This window comes from Lathamus discolor, chromosome 4 (assembly GCF_037157495.1).
Source record: "Lathamus discolor isolate bLatDis1 chromosome 4, bLatDis1.hap1, whole genome shotgun sequence".
Taxonomy (NCBI): domain Eukaryota; kingdom Metazoa; phylum Chordata; class Aves; order Psittaciformes; family Psittacidae; genus Lathamus; species Lathamus discolor.
Window position 1 is genome coordinate 126,641,925 of NC_088887.1, and position 16,085 is coordinate 126,658,009.

At 47.4% G+C, this 16,085-nt stretch overlaps 1 protein-coding gene across 2 annotated transcripts in view; it reads right to left on the bottom strand.

Moving 5' to 3' along the window:
- RAB6A (RAB6A, member RAS oncogene family) overlaps positions 1 to 16,085 on the bottom strand; it is a 58,368-nt gene that overhangs the window by 14,528 nt on the left and 27,755 nt on the right. The window contains exons 2-6 of one of the 2 annotated variants that reach the window (XM_065678936.1): positions 13,191 to 13,249; positions 6,886 to 6,939; positions 5,306 to 5,411; positions 3,059 to 3,170; positions 2,019 to 2,112 (exon numbers count right to left, since the gene is read on the bottom strand). In XM_065678936.1, the coding sequence (XP_065535008.1) occupies positions 2,019 to 2,112; positions 3,059 to 3,170; positions 5,306 to 5,411; positions 6,886 to 6,939; positions 13,191 to 13,249 (425 nt within the window). Of the gene's footprint in view, positions 1 to 2,018; positions 2,113 to 3,058; positions 3,171 to 5,305; positions 5,412 to 5,479; positions 5,586 to 6,885; positions 6,940 to 13,190; positions 13,250 to 16,085 lie in introns of both variants that reach the window. The other variant, XM_065678935.1, reaches the window with a different exon arrangement.

Here is a 16,085-nt window from a genome sequence, read left to right on the forward strand (position 1 = left end):
ACCACGGTGTGGATAAAGAATTGGGTGGATGATTGCTCTGAGAGAGTTGTGGTCAACAGCTCGATGTCCAAGTGAAGACCAGTGATGAGTGGTGTTCCTCAAGGTTCAGTGTTGGGACCAGCACTGTTCAACATCTTTGTTGGTGCCATGGACAGTGGTATCGAGCACCCTCAGCACATTTAGTAGGTCAAGAGAGGTTCTCCTCCCCCTCTACTCAGCCTTGGTGAGGCCGCATCTGGAATATTGTGTCCAGTTCTGGGCCCCTCAATTCAAGAAGGACAGGGAATTGCTTGAAGGAGTCCAGCGCAGAGCCACAAAGATGATTAAGGGAGTGGAACATCTCCCTTATGAGGAGAGGCTGAGGGAGCTGGGTCTCTTTAGCTTGGAGAAGAGGAGACTGAGGGGTGACCTCATCAATGTTTACAAATATGTGAAGGGTAGGTGTCAGGATGATGGAGCTAGGCTTTTTTCAGTGATATCCAGTGATAGGACAAGGGGCAATGGGTGTAAACTGGAGCATAGGAAGTTCCACGTTAACATCAGGAAGAACTTCTTTACTGTAAGAGTGACAGAGCACTGGAACAGGTTGCCCAGGGGGGTTGTGGAGTCTCCTACACTGGAGATATTCAAGGCCCGCCTGGACAAGTTCCTGTGTGATGTACTGTAGGTTACCCTGCTCTTGCGGGGGGGTTGGACCAGATGATCTTTTGAGGTCCCTTCCAACCCTTGGGATTCTGTGATTCTGTGATTTGCTGATGTCACCGAGCTGTGTGGTGCAGTGACACCGGAGGGAAGGGATGGGATCCACAGGGATCTGGACAGGCTGGAGAGTGGTGGCATGTGGACCTCATGAAGCTCAACCAGGCCAAGGGCAAGGTCCTGCCCCTGAGTTGGGGCAATCCCAGCACAAACCCAGGCTGGGGGAACCTGGATGGAGCCTGAGGAGAAGGACTTGGGCTGTTGGGTGAGGAGAAGCTCCTCCTGACCCAGCTTCAGTGAGCGCTTGAGCCCAGAACCCCCCTGTGAGCTGGGCTGCACCCCCAGAGCGTGAGCAGCAGCTCAGGGAGGGGATCCTGCCCCTCTGCTGTGCTTTGGGGAGACCCCCCCTGCAGCCCTGATCCAGCTCTGGGGCAGCAGCACAGGAGGGACATGGAGCTGTTGGAGCGAGGCCAGAGGAGGCCATGGAGCTGCTGCGAGGGCTGGAGCAACTCTGCTCTAGTCCCTACCAATTCAAAGCAGCAACTGTGATTCTGGGAAGCCTGCTTGTGAACACAACATTTCTTCCCTGTCACCACCAGATCAGGTCCTCAGTGTTTACTACTTTCACCCATTCACTGTTTGCCAAGTGATTTATCTTCATTAACACAAGTGCTAAAACCTCATTTACCATGTCACAATGCAAAAGGTCTCAGCTCATCCCACAACATGAAACCTAATTTTGTTGCAGTTGCATCAGCTCGAAAGACCTCTCCATGCTTTCCCCAATTCAAAAGCAACTCATCACCTACCAGAAGTAAATAGCTTTGGCTCTCCAAGAACACTGACTCACACTTTCAGGGCCTTCCAGAGTGGAAACACCAGTTTACGCTGTCTCACTGTACAGTGGAAGCACCACTGTACATTAAGCCATCGCATTCCTCCTTGACTGGTGTGCCCATGTTCATTCACTGAACTGGCACCAGAAACAATGCCAGGACCTCTATTTCCTCAACTTTTTGGCTTATGCCTTAATCCCGTCAATCTAAACACCAAATCTGAATTATCAGAAATCCAGGGAGGATTTCCCTTCTGCAGCTCCTCTCTTCTAAGGGGAAAGAGATTCCAAGCCCTTTGCTGCAACGTCAGGCATCCCCTTCTGAACCTCAGCCAACAATTCAACTCTGAGATGTTGCCTGTGGTATGTGGACTACAAATGTTCCCCTGAGACCCTCTGCAAAGGCTTTCCAATGCCCAGAGAAGTTCTGTTTCCACAATGGTGCATTAACAGAAGTAGTCTTTTGCCTGCTGTGGTTACTCACCTGTTTTACGTTGTATCCTGCTTTTGCACTAGTTTCGATGAACATTACATTCAGCTCTTTGGCTTTTCTTTCTCCTTCCTCAATGGACACTTGTCTGGGGAAGATAACACAGAATTAGGAATAAAACCCACAGACAAACACCTTGAAAACTCAGATTCTTGTCTTCAACCCAAAAAGGTGACTGCATCAGTGCAGTTCTGAAAGCATTTCATGGTTCTAAGCTCAAGTTCAGCTGGACAGCGGCACAGCGTGCCCAGAGAAGCTGTGGCTGCCCCATCCCTACCAGTGTTCAAGGCCAGGTTGGATGAGGCTTGGAGCAAGCTGCCCAAGTGGAAGGTGTCCCTGCCCATAGCAGGGATTGGAACTGGATAAGCTTTAAGCTTCCCTCCAACCCCAAATTATTCTATGATTTTATGAATACCACAAACCCAAAAGCAGCAGCAACAGCAGCAAAAGCTGAAGGTGCCCAACTTCTAAGAAAATGCTTGTTTTCCAACTTATGAAAACCCTTGAAGGGTTTCAAAAGGGAGGACCAGTTGCACCTATCATTGATAGCTGAGCAAATGTATTAAGTGGGAATATCTGTAATCACAGAATAGAATCATAGAATGGTTTGGGTTGGAAAGGACCTTAAGATCATCCAGTTCCAACCCCCCTGCCATGGGCAGGGACACCTCACACTAAACCATGGCACCCAAGGCTCCTTCCAACCTGCCCTTGAACACGGCCAGGGATGGAGCATAATTCCATGATGATTTCAGTTTATTCATGCACTGACCCAGGTTGTAGCTGACATTCCGTTCTGTCACCTGAACAAGCTGGTGACAGTCACTCAGCTCTTTCACTGGCAACTTGTGCTTAACCAAATGAAAGATTCACAATTAAGATGTCTCTCGTCACAGCCATCTCTAGCACAATGAAAACAAGCTTCAGCATTTGGGAACTAATACAAACACCAAGGTTCCTTTTACAATAGCTGTCTAGGAGTAAAGAGCAGCAGCTTCACAACAGCAGTTGGAAGATGAGGGATGCCTCCATACCTCTTATCTGCTAGATCTGTTTTATTTCCCACCAGCATGATGATGACATCGCTGCCCCTTTCCGTTCTCACATCATCAATCCATTTTGTTGTTTGCTGGAACGAGTTTACATCTAAAAGAGAACACGGAGAGGACTTGTCACTGCAGGAATTCCTCACAGACCCCTCGTAAATACATCTCTAAAGCCCAAGTGAAAGCTTCATAGTCTCTGGAATTGGCGTAACAGGGTGATGAAGAATCAGCAAGTGAAACCCTAAGTCTCCCACACTGAATGATACAAAAGCTTTGGTGTTCATTTCAAATGGGCTTCAAATTCACCTCACTACAGGTGAATTCAAAGCCAGGGAGTTGAGTCGAGATAGAGCTTGGTTTTGCCACTGTCTAAACTGAGATGAGCAGTTCCCCTCTTTTTTAGTTCAACATAAAATAGCTTATAAAGGGGGTTGAGGTGAGAGTGCCTTCTACACTGCTTATGACTTGTGCAGCTACAGCAAAGGGTTCCTACAGGTTCATGGCTTCTAAAGAGTACCTAATACCAGCTACAAGTTTTCTACAGATTAATCACTTTTACCTTGCACGGTTCAGGATGCTCTCTAGGGTGTATCAGGGTTATACAACACACTAACAGCTCCTGTACCACTGAATGCTCAAAATAGTTCCAAAATCATTTGTACAGAACCAGAAATACAAATTTAACCTATGCACAGACACTCTTTCTTCATGATTTACAAGGGCCTGTAGGGCCAGGCCAAGGGGAATGGCTTGAACCTGCCCGAGGGGAGACTGAGATGAGCTCTTAGGCAGAAGCTCTTCCCTGTGAGGGTGCTGAGGTGCTGGCACAGGGTGCCCAGAGAAGCTGTGGCTGCCCCATCCCTGGCAGTGCTCAAGGCCAGGTTGGACACAGGGGCTTGGAGCAAGCTGCTCCAGTGGAAGGGGTCCCTGCCTGTGGCACCGGTTGGGTCTGGATCAGCTTTAAGCTCCCTTCAACTCAAACCATTCTGGGATTCTACGATTTCTCCTTAAAAGCTGCAACATAAGAATTTTAGGAAGCCAAAATGACCCAATGAGACAGTTTATTGTTGGAAATGTTGCATCCCATGAGGAAAAACCAGTTGTATAGAAGCCACGCGGAGCTCAGCATCTGCCAGGGAGTGACACAAAATACAGTTGAACTGCCAAAGTAGTTCTCAGTACTTAAAAAAGGGAGGCTCTGCAGCAATTCCTGAGGAGTATTGATTGGTTTAATGGCTTCTACTGCATAGCAATATATTGTGTGCTCGACAGCCAAGATGTGATCACTTCCCAGTGTCTGAATTCTTCTTTTTACTACTTGGCAATACCCAATTTGCCAGGTCAGTAAAAATATTTCCAAGTTCACAGCTAACCTGCGCTTCGAGCGCCAATAAAAGTACTATTTTTAACAATTAAAGCTTTAATAGGTAAAACCCATATTCCTGCTGTAACCTTCCAGTATCTATAAATCAAAGGACAAGCATTTTGCATTCAGATAGAATCAGGCCATTGTTCGTGGTCGATTCTGGCTTAGAATCAGAGTGGCTGCAGGTTTAATTCTCCTAAATCAGTGTTTGTGAATGCAGGAGGCTGGTAAGTTAGGGGGGCTCTGGACTGAGGGGAGGGACAGAAAGAGAAGGCTTGAAAAAAGCACTAATATTTTAGTTCACAAAAATGTACATACCTTAGTAAGAAATGAAAGAGCAATTGTTAAAAGATAAGGGCTTAGTGGTGAAGTTTTCCATACTGCAGAATGGGAAAGTGACTGATTCAAAATGGAAATGTGATGTTAATGCATTTCCCCCCCAAGCCCATGCCCAGATTGTTGGGGGGGGGTGGAGAGGGTAAATGGAGTGAAGCAAGCTACAGCTATCAGTGCAAAGTCTCTTATTTCAGAATCCAGTTATCTATGAACATGATTCAGGTGGTTGAGATCAAAAGTCATAGTGATATTACGATCAAAAAGCAGATGAAAGAGGGGAGAGTGCAACAAGACCAGCCAGGATTCAAGAATGTGATAAGAAAAGGTTACAAACTGATGTTTGAAAGACAGTTTATACATTACAACAGCAGCAATCAGGTGGCCAGCTTAAAATTGGACTCGAGTGAAAGAAAACACCTGGGTTTGTCATGCCAGAATGAAGGACAAGCAGATGGCTGTGACAGGACATGCAAAGCTAAGCTAAAGGATGAAAAGGGGCAGAGGATTAGAAATGCAGAATTCCCCCCACTCACTTGTGATATCATAAACAACAACTGCAACAGTGGAGTCACGAATGTAGCTAGGAATCAAGCTCCTGAACCGTTCTTGACCTGCTGTGTCCCATAATTGCAACCGTACCTAACAAAATCAGTCAAACAAGCAAGAAAAATAAGAACAAAGGTCAAAGCCAGTGCCAAAATACCTACTTGTGATATCGTAAACTACTACAGCAGCAGCAGAGTCACGGATGTAACTGGGAATGAGGCTACGGAAACGTTCCTGACCCGCAGTATCCCACAGCTGCAACCTGATCTGTGGGTGGGAGAAAATGAAAAAAAGCCAAACTGCCACAAAAAATGAAAGGAGAAGAAAGAAATTTCACTTCTGAAAAGAACAAAAAAAAAAAAGAAAAAAGAAACAAACAAAAAAAAAAGCTAAATAAAAATGATAATCATGCAGGAGGTGATTGGGAGCTTCCAGAGGAGCGCGCCTGAGCGCCAGCAGGAGCCAAAGGGGTGGATGTGCAGCTATCTCGGGTTTCTGCTACGTAAAAAAGACTTCCAGAGGGGAGGAATAAACTTGCTCAGCTTTGAAACTGAGAGCACCAACAGGAAAACTTCACATTCACCTGTGGTTCTGCCTACTCAAGGTTTTCCAGCTCTGCTGTCGTCCTCACCCAGGGAACCTCCAGCAACTTGGAGGATAGTTGGTGGTGGAAAAATCAGACCACATCCATCATCCATTTCTAATGGAAGAGCCTTTCACTGCTGTCAAAGCACTGGAAAAGCTTCTAATGTGTTTTTTTATCGAGGAGGATAAAATGTTATCACTCTCTATTTACGCCTTAGCCACACTGCAAAGTAACATGCACCTAAATCAGGCTGTCTTTTATCATGAAGGTTCTGAAAGAAAAGGCAGCATATACTGAAAGCAACACATATGGCAAGATGGGCAAGGAAAGAACATCTCGTTGTTCAAGCACTTTCAATGCAATCACATTGATTGGGGGTTTCTACAAGCCCAAGAGCTTCTGCAGCTCTGCACAATTTGCTTCTGCAAATAGCACAACTCTGAATGCCTTCATTAAGAATCTGAGCTCATTGAAACCACAGGCTTGCTTCCACACAGGAGTCATTTCATTGGGGAGCTAGAACTGCACTAAGCTGAGAAACAAGCAGCGTTTGTGGATCATTATTAAAGGCAACCTTCTTTTTAAACCAGTAACATTAATATTGAGCTATTAACTAGAAACATTTGTATTTTATCCTTCTGTCTTTTGACATCAAAACCTGAAGGGGATAAGCATGGTCCCCTCCTCCACATTCCCATCATTATGCACCCCTCAAACCATCCGTATCTCTTTTTCCAAGGAGGATGACACTGCAGCACCTTCTGCCACGTGTCATTGACACTTGTGAACCAAGAGGTGATTTCCCATTGCCCCAAACAGAGAGGGAGCTATCTCCACAGCCCTTGTCAGTCTGGAAGCAGCTGGTAGATGCTGCTCAGTCTGTGCTTCCAAGTGATCTCACAACTGTGGGCTGCACAATTACAACAGATGCTGATCCTCATTCCTACTGTACACAGAGAAGGGCACAAAACTCTTACTCACTGTTCGATCCTCCAGATACATGGTTTTCGATAAGAAGTCAATGCCAATTGTTGCCTGTAAGAAAAGGAAAAAGCTCTTAGATTAAATGTCAGAACAGTGGTGATGATCCCCAGGGCAGAAACATTCCTGCCACCTCGGAGTGCAGCACCTCTGCAAGAAACATACACTGGTTTTCTTCCTTTCAAGATAAAACTCAACCTGTAAGAAAGATTCAATAACCAGTTTCCTCAATATCCATAACCAGAACAACATCTCAAAGCACAAAAAGGTGTCAATAGTAACTTCAGCTTCTGCACATTGACAGTTGAATCCATACAGATGGGTATCAGCAAGGATCTTTATGCAGATGACCTAAGGCAACATCCCTCAGCTGAACCAGGGTATCAAAGCACACCATATTCTTCCTGACTGCACAATATATTCATCTATTATAATGTTATGGGGTGACAGAACAAGGGGAATGGCTTTAACCTGACAGAGAGGAGACTGAGCTGAGCTCTTAGGCAGAAGCTCTTCCCTGTGAGGGTGCTGAGGCACTGGCACAGGGTGCCCAGAGAAGCTGTGGCTGCCCCATCCCTGGCAGTGCTCAAGGCCAGGTTGGACACAGGGGCTTGGAGCAAGCTGCTCCAGTGGAAGGGGTCCCTGCCCGTGGCAGGGGTTGGAACTGGATGAGCTTTGAGGTTCATTCCGACACAAACCCTTCTATGATTCTATGATTTGTTAAAGCTAAAGCGGACATCTTCACATATGCTGCAGCACAAAGGTTTGTGCACACACAAGGTCACCAGCTATATAACTAAAGCTCAGTTAAACTAAAGCTCACTGCAGCACAACTGCATCCAAGTTTCTGGACACTAGTAGGGGAGCTTCACGTAGAGCATCCTTGGATGTGTTTAAGAGAAGCATCAAAGCACAACTAAACCTTATCAAGAGCTGCCTCTTAAATACATGATCTTCACTCCAGTTCTCCAGGCTGCAGTGAGGGTGAACCTGCAGGATGAACCTCCAGGTTTCATCTGTAGCAGGGATAGGACAAGGTGACCTGCAGGGGCTCTATTGCTGCCCTGGCTTCAACAGGACACTGAGCAGTTCAAAGAGTTCCACTGCTCAGCAATGTCAACAGAGCCTGGAAAACATTCCAAATGGATTTAAAAAGGAAAATAAAGCAAACCAAGGGGTAAGAGGAAAGTCTAAGCTAGAACAAAGAGGCTTGATGGAACCTCCTCCCAGCTCTCCCACACTGGAGATCTTTTCTAATGGAAACTCTAATGTATATACTCCATATTGTCAGCTGCTGTCATGCCTTCACTATAGATCCCCATAACTAATTCCTTGCATTCTGCCAGATATCTTACATGGTAGGAATAAAGACTAAAGCCAAGCAGCTCGTGAGCACTGCATGAGAACCAGCTGCAAATGAACAACAAGGAAAAAAACAAACCTGAACGATCCAAAGCTAATTTCCCTTTAACTACATATAATATATCAGAAAACAAACCCTCCTGGCGGGATCAGGATAGCAGATTTGGACCAGAGATGCACAGAGGGAAAACAAACAGTACTTTATTCCCCAAGATCCAGTGACTTTCCATTTATCATCAAGAATTTTGACATTATCGGTTCAGAGAGATGATACAGCAGAGATACAGGCTGGGGGAGAGTGGATGGAGCAGTGTGAGAAGGACTTGGGCTGTTGGGTGAGGAGCAGCTCCCCATGACCCGGCTTCAGTGAGCGCTTGAGCCCAGAACCCCCCCCCCGTGTGCTGGGCTGCACCCCCAGAGTGTGAGCAGCAGCTCAGGGAGGGGATCCTGCCCCTCTGCTGTGTGAAGGGGAGACCCCCCCTGCAGCCCTGATCCAGCTCTGGGGCAGCAGCACAAGAGGGACGTGGAGCTGCTGGAGCGAGGCCAGAGGAGGCCATGGAGCTGCTGCGAGGGCTGGAGCAGCTCTGCTCTGGAGCCAGGCTGAGAGAGCTGGGCTGGGGCAGCCTGGACAAGAGAAGGCTCCTGAAGGGGAGACCTGAGAGCAGCTCCAGTGCCTAAAGGGGCTGCAGGGAACCTGGAGAGGGGCTTGGGACAAGGGCCTGTAGGGCCAGGCCAAGGGGAATGGCTTGAACCTGCCTGAGGGGAGACTGAGCTGAGCTCTTAGGCAGAAGCTCTTCCCTGTGAGGGTGCTGAGGCGCTGGCACAGGGTGCCCAGAGAAGCTGTGGCTGCCCCATCCCTGGCAGTGCTCAAGGCCAGGTTGGACACAGGGGCTTGGAGCAAGCTGCTCCAGTGGAAGGGGTCCCTGCCTGTGGCAGGCCTTGGAGCTGGAGAAGCTTTAAGGTCCCCCCATCACAAACTATTCCATGTCTCTACAACTCTGAAACTGCAAGGCAGATATGAGAACCCTCAAAAGACCAATCCAACAACATGCTTCCCTTCTGCTTTTGTTTTACATTGTTTTGGCAGTGAATTCTCCTCGGAAGATTGCCTCAGAAACACTTCTATCCTCCCTTGTGTCTCTCTGATTTCAGTTCACAGAAGAAAGCCTACAAAACCCCCAGGATCCCATACCACAGACACATGTCAGGATCTCATTCTGGCTGACAAACTGCTGGAGCTCAGACTTCCTCTGCTCTCAACAGGAGCTGGAACATCAGCTGCAGAGCCCAAAACCTGCCTCAGCCTGTACTTTGTGCCATCCCTCCCACACAGCTGCACAGCAGCAGTAGCTCTGAAGTCTCTGTGTGCCTGGAGGACATGTAAATGCCATGCAGAAAGGTGTCAAGTCAGCCAGATTCCTGCACTTGGGAATGCTCACAGCATGGGAAATGCAACAGAAAGGCCAAGTACAAACCTTATTTTAGGTCTGGGAATAGAAAATATTTGTGCTAGCTGCACTGAGAAGAACATAGAGCAGGTTGGTTACATTCAAGCTGTGAAATGGCTCTTCACCTAAACCCTCACAAGCTTTAAGATGTACATGGAACAACTTAGAGCCAAATATGTTTGTTCATGTTTATCGTTCTGCCCACAATACAGAGGAAATGCACTATCAAGGAGTGGATTCAAGCACTTGATATATCCCAGACATTGACTGAGAACCAACTTAAAGAGACATTTTATAACAATGCTGACAGAAGGAGCAAAAAAGCTTGGGGGATCTTTACACATCAGTTGTGAAGAGCTGTGCAAGGTATGAGCAGTGGAAAAGTCTACTCACTGATGAGGAAAACACATGGACATTAGGCTAAGATAATTACCATGACTGAGATGGAGGCAGGTTTAACCTGCTTGTGGAATGCTGTGCACCATATGCAACAAGCAGGAACTCAGCACACTCTGAAACTGATGTGAGGCACTGAGTCCCAATCACAAGCTTAAAGAGGACAAGAAGGAAGAAAACCTTCAGAAGACAACACTGTGGATGGGGCCATGTATGAGAAGACTTCTTAATCCACCTGTCCTCACAAAGCTGCTAAGGAGCTGTTGCTACCCTGTTTTCACTGTATCACAGACTGGCTTGGGCTGAAGGCCCTTGTCCCAAGCGCCTCTCCAGCTTTCCTGCAGCCACTTTAGGCACTGGAGCTGCTCTCAGGTCTCCCCTTCAGGAGCCTTCTCTTGTCCAGGCTGCCCCAGCCCAGCTCTCTCAGCCTGGCTCCAGAGTAGAGCTGCTCCAGCCCTTGCAGCAGCGCCATGGCCTCCTCTGGCCTCGCTCCAACAGCTCCACGTCCCTCTTGTGCTGCTGCCCCAGAGCTGGATCCGGACTGCAGGGGGGGTCTCAACAGAGAGCAGCAGAGGGGCAGGATCCCCTCCCTTGACCTCAGTTCAAGCTGGGCCAAGGTAACTTTCCTACATCCTAGGAGATCAATCCCTGCCCACTCCCAGAATTCAGGTTGAGCTGGAAAAGGTGCCAAGCTATAAAAGTACTTGGGTTTCATCAAGTGTGTCTGCTCCAAGCAGAACACATTTCATGACTTGGTTACAGTTGGTAACGTTCTGAATCCACCAAGCGGAGAAAAATCTGTTCCCTGATGAATGTGAAGGGCTTTTTAGGGAGGCGGGAGGAGGAGGGAATGGGAAAAGGGAAGAATAACACTGTGACTGCTCTGTTACTTGCGGTGCAGGTATCTCATTTGAATCTCTTCACCCCTTCATGAGTTACTGTCTCTTCAGTACCTCCTCACTGCTCTGCCAGGTGAGTTGGGTACAATGAGACGCAGTTTTCACTCAACAACAGGAGAAGCAAAGCTGCTGTGGTGTAAGAGGGCTGAAGAACACATCATTGCTCCCAAGGGAGCAAACATCCTTTCAAATCCTTCCCACTGTAATTACATGGACAGAGAAGCAGCTCTTTTATTTCATCTGGGTTTTTTTTTCCCCATCAGTATTTTAATTTCAGGTCTGCTCCTTTTCTCTATGGATCTACATCCTAGTTCTTTCTTGAAAAGGTCTGACCCTCTGTACTTGATGATAATTCAGTTACCTCCATGGGAAGCTGGTCTGACATAATATACGTAATGATTCCAAAATGAATGTGTGAATCAGAAAGAAGTCTTAAGGGCTTGTAAGATAGCTCCAATTTAACTGTCACTGATGCAAGCCTAGTTTGGGTGCTAATGTAGTGCTGATAGCGTCACTCACCCAAAGACCTCTATTTGACTGATGTCATTACTGAGCTGGTCCTGTTTGCTGTAGCTGGTAGAAAGGATGAGCCCAAAAGCTCCAAACCAGAGCAGCTGTTAGTGTCAAACAGAACACAGATTTCTCCACATTCAGCATCATTTAGGGACCCCTCAAAGCCAAGTGCTTGATTGCCAATGTCCATCAAACCATGGATGTGTCAGCTGTAGCTGTAGGTTAGCCCATGGGTGATTTGCTCTTTCTAGACACTTTTGATGGATTTTGAATGTCTGTTTTCTGAAAGCTGCCCCAAGCTCAAACTTGCACCAGGTTATTTGGGTTCTGGGTGTATAAATCACAAGCTGCAGTTTATTAAAACCTCTGCTGTGCATTTGTTTTCTTTTGCTGCTGCCACATTAAAAGGAATCTGGCTCTTACCCCTGTAGCTTATCAATAAGCTCTTTTTATGAAAGAGGCATTTGTGAATCAAACAAGGACTCTCTGTACTGGGCCAAAGAAACCAAACACCTGGAATAAAGCTGTGCCCTTGGTGGTGTGTCACTGACCAGGAGGGATCCCTCGCCATGGAATCGTGAGACCCTCCCTGCAGTCCTGTGTCCAGCTCTGGGCAACAGCACAAGAGCGACATGGAGCTGTTGGAAACAAGAAACCTGGGGAGGGGCTTTGGACAAGGGCCTGTAGGGACAAGCTTGAACCTGCCCGAGGGGAGACTGAGATGAGCTCTTAGGCAGAAGCTCTTCCCTGTGAGGGTGCTGAGGCACTGGCACAGGGTGCCCAGAGAAGCTGTGGCTGCCCCATCCCTGGCAGTGCTCAAGGCCAGGTTGGACACAGGGGCTTGGAGCAAGCTGCTCCAGTGGAAGGTGACCCTGCACGTGGCAGGGGTTGAAACCGGATGAGCTTTAAGGCCCCTTCCAACCCAAACCAGTCTGGGATTCTATGATTCTATGACTTGTCACCAAACACAAAGCAGTGAGGGGACTAGAGGTCCAACTGGAATAAAAGACAACCAGAGCTTCAGCCCCATTATTGTCAACCCAGTCTGGTTTCAATAATAAATAAGCAGTCATAAGCTGGGGACGTGCACAACCACCACGTTTGTGGTCTTTGTTCCATCAGCCAGCATAAAATATTCTCCTAAAGCACACCCAGGCTCACAATCATAGAATCACAGAATAGTTAGGGTTGGAAAGGACCTTAAGGTCATCTAGTTCCAAGCCCCCTGCCATGGGCAGGGACACCTCATACTAAACCATCTCACCCAAAGCTCTATCCAACTGCTTTCTGCTCCGCAAGTCCTTGTTCACCCACTGCAGAACCTCTTGCAGCTCAGCCTGCTTCTGCTTTCAAAGGAGCTGGGTACCTGCTACATCTTCCCCACAGAGACATTAGATCTGTGATTGTCTGGTGGCAAATGGTGAAAGGAAACACCACTGAAAGACTTAACAGCTCCTATTATCTGGCTGTAACTAAGAGCCTACGCTTTCAGACCACAGCAGGTGAGCAGCATCCAACAGCAAGATCCTGTTCTGACAGGTTAAAATACGAAGTTTAAAGACTTTTACAGTGAAGAATTTGGTCAGTGTACCAACTCTTACCCACTTCAACCAAATGGATTCTTCCTTCAATGGAAGACGTGGCAACAGAAGGGCCTTAGAGAAGGCAATAACACAGATCAATTTACCTGGTAGGTGTTGTCGAAGCTGTCATACATGAACCTGGTGATCAAGGAAGTCTTCCCCACTGAAAGAAGAAAGAAAAGACACAGATTCAAGGAACAATTTCAATGCAAGTTTGAAGCAAGGGATTTAAAAACAGTTTCAGGAGGAGTTTTACTTTGTGTCCATCAGATGCACACTGTGAAACGTAACTTCCTACAAGCAAAATAGCAGTTACTGAACTTCACAGATGTGAAGAACCTGTTAAGCGTATTTTTATCTGAAGGTTGGCTCCTGCATCATTCCTGAGCATCAGTTTTACCCTCAAACATTCATGATTCATGTTGAAAATTGAAATAATTTCATAGTTCCAGTTTCAAATAAGTTATTTGACATTTTCAGTTAATTCCATCAATTAATGGATGCAATAGGTCTGAGAAGCCCTACAACAAGACAGCTCTGGCTCCTAAACCAAGGCAGCTTTAAAATACACCTCTGTGCATCTCCTCAATGTCACACTGTCTGTATCTGTCACATAAGTGGCAGTCCCTGCTGTAGTGTCACAAGATTGAAGAGCATCGTTGTGAAGAGGCTTGTTTACCATCTGCCCATCATTCCTCTGGCCCCCATCACTCCATTAACTTCACCTTTCCTTTGATAAGGAATTCACTGGAACTTATATGGACCTACAAGCTGGTTCATATGCTGTCAAAAACACCCTTATCCACCCTGGTGCTGGCTGCAGCTTGTGGCTGTACATTCAGTGACTGCTCAGCATTAGGGAGTCACTTGTGCTGCAATCAGAAGATGTCACTGCAGCATGTGAAGGCAAAGCTGACAGTCACTGAGACACCAGAGAAGCCTTTTTCCTGCAGCCATTTGTGATGCTGCAGCTCCTGTGTAGCTGTGATGCAGCTGGGTGGGCAGCTTGAATCCCAAACTACCTTGAACTGTGTCAAAACCCTCATTTCACAATTGATATCTACATAAACTGAATGCATCACAGAAGGATGTGGGTTGGAAAGGACATGATAAAGCCCCTCCAGTTCCAACCCCTGCCACGGGCAGAGACCCCTTCCACTGGAGCAGCTTGCTCCAAGCCCCTGTGTCCAACCTGGCCTTGAGCACTGCCAGGGATGGGGCAGCCACAGCTTCTCTGGGCACCCTGTGCCAGCGCCTCAGCACCCTCACAGGGAAGAGCTTCTGCCTAAGAGCTCATCTCAGTCTCCCCTCAGGCAGGTTCAAGCCATTCCCCTTGGCCTGGCCCTACAGGCCCTGGTCCCAAGCCCCTCTCCAGCTTTCCTGCAGCCCCTTCAGTTAATTTATTTCATGCACCTGCAGCTTCCCTGCCCAACCTGCACCCACTTCACAAGAAGAGGGAGAAAATAAGGTGCTACTTGGCTTGCTTGTATTTAAATACCTGCTTTAAACACCATTTGGAGAGTGCCTCAATGTGCTTCAGCTCTATGACATTTCTTCTCCAAAAAGACCAAGGTTTTCTTTACATCATTTGTCAACAGGCAGCAGCTCAAGTCTGCATTAATACCAACTACATACAGGTTTAATTCCACCATAGCTACTGAAGCATCACCATTTCTCCTTTAAAACACCCCTTGCTTTATAAACCCTGGCAGAAGTGAAAACCACAATTCCCACTAAGGAAATAATTCAAAGGAAAAGACAAAGAATCTTCCCTTCAAACATTCACAGGTTGAGATTACATAAAAAGACACCTTGGCCAGTGGGTTCCAGGCTTTAAATAGTCCCCTCTTTAAAAGAGCCATTCTTAAGAGCTTACACCATCTCACCTCTCCCAGCCTCCACGCACACACCACCCAGCCTGCAATGGCAGCAATGATCCCCATCCATACAAAAAATAGCTGGATGAATCACCTTAGGATTCATGTACCATCTGTTGCACACTGAAGTGATGGGAATGCAGATGCCTGCTCTCCTGTGGAAGCATTGCTGCTGTAAGCCCTGGTTGGAGCTTCACTTGGGAATGAAATCACACAAAGTCATCTATGGATGATGAATTGATCACATTTCACCCATAGAGCAGCACAGAACAAGCCCCTGGGCTGGTCACAGCTGAAGGGCTGCCACACATCACTGTGTGAGCACACCGAGTACTGACACAGGGTAACTGTACCTATGACATTATTATGAGCTCTTAGGCAGAAGCTCTTCCCTGTGAGGGTGCTGAGGCGCTGGCACAGGGTGCCCAGAGAAGCTGTGGCTGCCCCATCCCTGGCAGTGCTCAAGGCCAGGTTGAACACAGGGGCTTGGAGCAAGCTGCTCCAGTGGAAGGGGTCCCTGCCCGGGGCAGGGGTTGGGACTGGAAAAGCTTTACGGTCCCTTCCAACCCAAATGAGTCTGGGATTATGATTCTGCAACAGACCTAGCAGTAACAAACTGAATTCCCAGTAAGCATAATCCCTTAGGAAGGGAAACCACATCATGGAGCTGGAACATAGCAATCTGCAGAAGGAAACGGCTACTCCTTTCCCCCTCCCTTAGCAGAGCCACAAGGAACAGCCAGTGAGCCACAAATCACCACTTGCCTTTAGAGTTCAGCCCATAAACCCCTGAGAGTTTTATTTTCCATTGGATTTTATTCAGAACACCCTAAACAAGTACTAATACCCCAGGTGCATGGCTTTAAAAATGAATAAAATTATAGAATCTCAGCCTGGTTTGGGTTGGAATGGACCTTAAAGCTAACTTGTGCCTAAGAGCTCATCTCCATCTCCCCTCTAGCAGGTTCAAGCCATTCCCCTTGGCCTGGCCCTACAGGCCCTTGTCCCAAGCCCCTCTCCAGGTTCCCTGCAGCCCCTTTAGGCACTGGAGCTGCTCTCAGGTCTCCCCTTCAGGAGCCTTCTCTTGTCCAGGCTGCCCCAGCCCAGCTCTCTCAGCCTGGC